Raw genomic sequence first — 4,321 nt, 5'->3', positions numbered from 1 at the left:
TAATTAAAACGATTATATTAAATTAACAACATGAATATTATATCACGTACCAGAATATTTATGAACAAATGAAATAGTATATTAATATTGTTTTCGTAAGTCATATTAGATTAACGTTTAAGTTATTTCGCTAGTATCAAGAGTAATGGCAATGTTTTTTTTATTAATTAATAAAAGTTTTAATTTAACTATTTTCTTAACAAGAAAATATATACATATACTGATATAAATGATTTGTTAAATAATGATAAAATTATTCAAATTTGCCAATTTCAAAATAATTTAAAAACATACGCGATTTGAAGTAATACGCTGTTAATCGAGTCAATCTTGCACAAATTTCATAACTATTAGAAGTGTAAATCGAAAACCCCAGAATTTTTCTATTGCGATATTTTATAATATGTCGAAAGTAAAGAGCAACTAAACGTTTATTAATGTTAGCTAATATATTTGCAATATTACTCCTTACCAGCGGCATATTACTTCATATATTGGAAATTTTTTAACGCATATACAAAATCATAAGCTAAAAATGAATTGATGAATTTTACTTATATTCTACTACGTTTTCATAATATTACTTTGAGAACCTGACTGAGCGGCCGGAAGATAAATATTTTCAAAGACATAATTAGAAAGTTTTTCCCAAAGCTTTCCATTTAAAGCTTCTTCCCACTTCTTTGATGAAATCTGAGATAATGTTACAACTTCATCTAGAATTTCACATTTAGCTTTATCAAAAAGTTCATCCCTTCCGGACTCTCGTAAACTGAAAGAATTTTATATATAAATTATTTCAAATCAGTTTAATAGCAACCTACCGGGGAAAGTTATTTTTCCATTCAGTTTCTAAATTGAATCTAGTTGCTTTAAATGCATCTGCTTGCTGTTCTATTGTTTCTCTGACCATCTTCCAGAAACGATCAGATACTGCTAAACTCAGGTTTCTGCTTGTAACTTGGTGTGGCATTATAACCCCTCGTCGACTGTGTATTAGAGAAACTTATTAATAATAAACAAACGAATAAGAAAACTTACTGGAAAAGCTTTGAGTTCTTAAAGAAATCTTCTTCATATTGTCTAATAGCTTCAATGCTATCGTCTTTACGACCGCGACCTGTGACTACAGCATAATACCCAATGGCTTTCATCGGAAACAATTTTCCGGACAAAATTTTTCTAATCTTTTAGAAGATATAAAGTGTATATATATAATATAAAACGAATATATTTTGTATTTATATGAATTTACTCTGTCTGGATCAGCTAGTTCTTCAGCTAAATCTACTTTGGTTAATACGAAAATAGTGCGCCTTCCCATAGGATCACATTGCATTACTAGATCAGTAACATTACTACGTTCTGCATCAACTGAACCATCCTGAATACAAAGAATTATGGCATTGGGATTACTCATATAATGTTTAGTCATTTGATGTATTGAATCTTTCGTATCTGAAGCCATATCCACAGTCATAGTCTAATAAAATATAAATAATAATAATGAAGACATTATACAGAAATTACGTTACCGAAATAATTCCCGGTAAGTCCACGAGTACCATGCGTTGTAATCCCGGTCCTTTAACCGTCATTGATATCACATCATTACTGACCGTTTTCCCCCCACGTACTGATGCACGCATTCTAAGTTCAATTTCACGACGAAGTTCTGACAAATCTGCCTCTTTATTTAAGTCATATTCTCTATCTGAATCACGGAATTGAGCCACATGATAGGGACCTTCTGCTAATGTTACTTTAACCGGGGCTCGCGTCATCATTTCACCACTACCACGTGGAAAAATTCGTGCCTTGGCAATTGATTCAAGTACGGAAGTCTTCCCGCTGCTTTGGTCACCTACCACTACAACACGTGGCAAATGGTCTGCTACAGAATAACTAGTATCATACCCCGAGAGCTCATCTAGAACTTCAGAATACATATCAATCAAAGATTTTTTGATTCTCTTTGTTGTAGTTTTTTTGTTTGTCTTTAAAATTAAATACTGCTGACGTAATTCGCGGTTTTCCTTTTCCATTTTTTCTAATTCTTTTTGATATTTAATTTGAACGTTCATTATTTCTGTTTGAAGGGCTTCCACTTGAGATTGCAAAGATTCTGAAAATATAAATATATATAATATTTATATCATTGAAATAATTAATATTAATTACCATATTTCTTTCGACTTTCATCATTTGAAAGACTCAAGGCGGAAACTGTCGTTTTTGCTTTTATGTCATCGTTTGCTAAATAAAAATAAAGTTATCGTTATAAATATATTAAATACAAATTTCTTCTCTCACTTTAATACTTATTTTTTTAATAAGGAAAAGCATATAAAACGGAAAATGTTTAAAACCTACATTCAATAAATTTTGTTCCATTATAATCAGCCGCCTCAATAGCATCATCCAAACGGTTATCAAACCACATTCTCCATTCAGATAATTTTTCATCTCCAAGTTGTTTAAGCTTTGGATCTACGTGCGAAAACAATCCCACAATATATTTATTAAGATAATTCAAATTCTCCAATATAAATGAGTTATTAAATCAGTAAAATATATGCAAAACGAGTTACATTAATATTGCACATTTTAATGTGACAAAAAGAATTTGTTCAAAAAAATTATTGCAAATAAAACGTAACTGCAAAATAATTTAAACGTTGAGTAACAATTAGTTTTCAAGTTTTCAAATTTTATTAAAATTGTAAGATGAATGAGTTAATATGATATATAAAATATGACAAAGAAATTACTTTTAGGAACTATAAATTTGAAATTTATTTATCAAAAAAACTTTCAGTTTTAAATTTCTTATATCCTTTAATAGTAGAAGCGCTTAATGTAAACAGAGGTCACCTCGAAATTTCATAAAAAGTATTAAAAATACATCATCTGCGATAGCAGATAAGATATATTTTCGTATCTTTTGTGTAGTCATGTACATGTTCTTCCAAAGAGTACTAACAAGATCCAACAATAATCAGCACCAAACATAATTTAAAGAAATGACAGATTTTATTTCAAATTAAGGATTTAATTCTCTCAAACAATCAATTTATTGTTTTATTTTATACAAAACAGTTCTTGTTATTTGACCGATATACCCAAAATCATATGGGATTAACTATTTCATATTTTTTTATTTTATAATAAAAATCGACTTTTTTCATATTAAAAAAGTAAATTGACCTCTGGTTTTTAATATACAAAATTCATAGTATAAAGTGAGAGAATATATATATTGATAAAAAAAGTAGAACAAAAAATGATATTATAATGTATTACCCATAACATAAAGTCATTTATAGTAGGTTTGAAATAATAATGATTTTAGTAACAAGAAGAAAAATCTTATAGAAAATTTAATTTATTACATATTTGTTCTACTTATGACAAGATCTTGGGCCATAATTACTCACCTATTTCAATAACATCTTTAATAGCATTGCTTATTTCCACCAGTTTTTTCGATACATTATTCCATTGACTTCCTTGAGGAAATACTTCCTCTAACCATTTCATGTCAGGCAGTCCATCTTTCCAATCTTCATATTTCTATAATTTATGTAATATAACATGGTTATATAATACTATTTAACATAAGTACTTTGGTAAGAGATACACCGCCGCCAATAGCACCTCCTAACAATATATAACGTAACTTTAGAGCTCCTCGCAAAACTCGAACTACAATCATGCCATATTGTCTTGTATGTGGAACATTCCATTGCCGTGGTACCACATATGGAGTGACAGGATTGTGCCTGTGCCAGTCGCAAGCTTTTCGTAATCGATAATTGTTGAGTATAGTTGAATAATTAGAACTCAATATTTTCATGCAGAGGCACGGCACCTGCTTGGGTTTTCTAGGAAGTATTATAGTAGTTATGTAATTTATAACACATATATTATTTATACCTATTTCGATATTTCAAAGCCAATCGTAACATTGCTAAAGGTTACAAAATTTTAAATTTATATAAACACAATTTCGATCAGCTCCGCAACTATCGATGCAATATGATTTAATTTGACATACCAAATCCGTAATTCGCAAGGTACAAAAAATACAGTGTTGAATAACGGACAGTTGTATTCTTAATATATAACATTTTAAATATTTTTTTATTACAATAGGTGCTTTCAGCAGTTTTAAAGTGTGATAAAAAACAGGAAGTTGCTTGCTTAAAGTTTCTAAAATGTACGCGAAACAACAATACTATTTTCTCTATTTAATAATCTAGTTGTGAAGTGGCCAAGAATTTTAGCAACTACAAAAACAAATGTTACCAAACAAAATGCG

The 4,321-nt window shown here is 29.3% G+C and overlaps 1 protein-coding gene across 2 annotated transcripts; it reads right to left on the bottom strand.

Annotated features, from left to right (window-relative positions):
* Positions 1-449: 449 nt before the first annotated feature.
* Positions 450-4,023, bottom strand: LOC119682647 (dynamin-like 120 kDa protein, mitochondrial). 2 transcript variants are annotated; one of them, XM_038096134.1, is made up of 10 exons: positions 3,937-4,023; positions 3,626-3,884; positions 3,438-3,573; positions 2,374-2,490; positions 2,182-2,256; positions 1,536-2,125; positions 1,256-1,483; positions 1,042-1,187; positions 825-989; positions 450-772 (listed from the first exon to the last, which is right to left on the bottom strand). In XM_038096134.1, exons 1-10 carry the CDS (start codon positions 3,966-3,968, stop codon positions 565-567), a joined length of 1,956 nt encoding a protein of 651 aa, XP_037952062.1. In that variant the 5' UTR covers positions 3,969-4,023; the 3' UTR covers positions 450-564. The 2 variants fall into 2 exon arrangements, with proteins under 2 accessions (XP_037952062.1, XP_037952063.1); XM_038096135.1 differs by lacking the exon at positions 2,374-2,490 and having other exon boundaries at positions 451-772.
* Between the last annotated feature and the right edge of the window lie 298 nt (positions 4,024-4,321).

The sequence above is a fragment of the Teleopsis dalmanni genome, chromosome 2 (genome assembly GCF_002237135.1).
Source record: "Teleopsis dalmanni isolate 2A chromosome 2, ASM223713v2, whole genome shotgun sequence".
Lineage (NCBI taxonomy): Eukaryota > Metazoa > Arthropoda > Insecta > Diptera > Diopsidae > Teleopsis > Teleopsis dalmanni.
This window is presented reverse-complemented; position numbering and strand designations above follow the sequence as displayed.

Excerpts from the sequence above, each read along its gene's own strand:
- LOC119682647 (XM_038096134.1), bottom strand. The coding sequence starts at position 3,968 with ATGTTACGATTGGCTTTGAAATATCGAAATAG. Across the intron at positions 3,885-3,936 it reads GCTTTGAAATATCGAAATAG|AAAACCCAAGCAGGTGCCGT; the intron begins GTATAAATAATA and ends AATACTTCCTAG. Across the intron at positions 990-1,041 it reads AAGAACTCAAAGCTTTTCCA|TCGACGAGGGGTTATAATGC; the intron begins GTAAGTTTTCTT and ends TCTAATACACAG.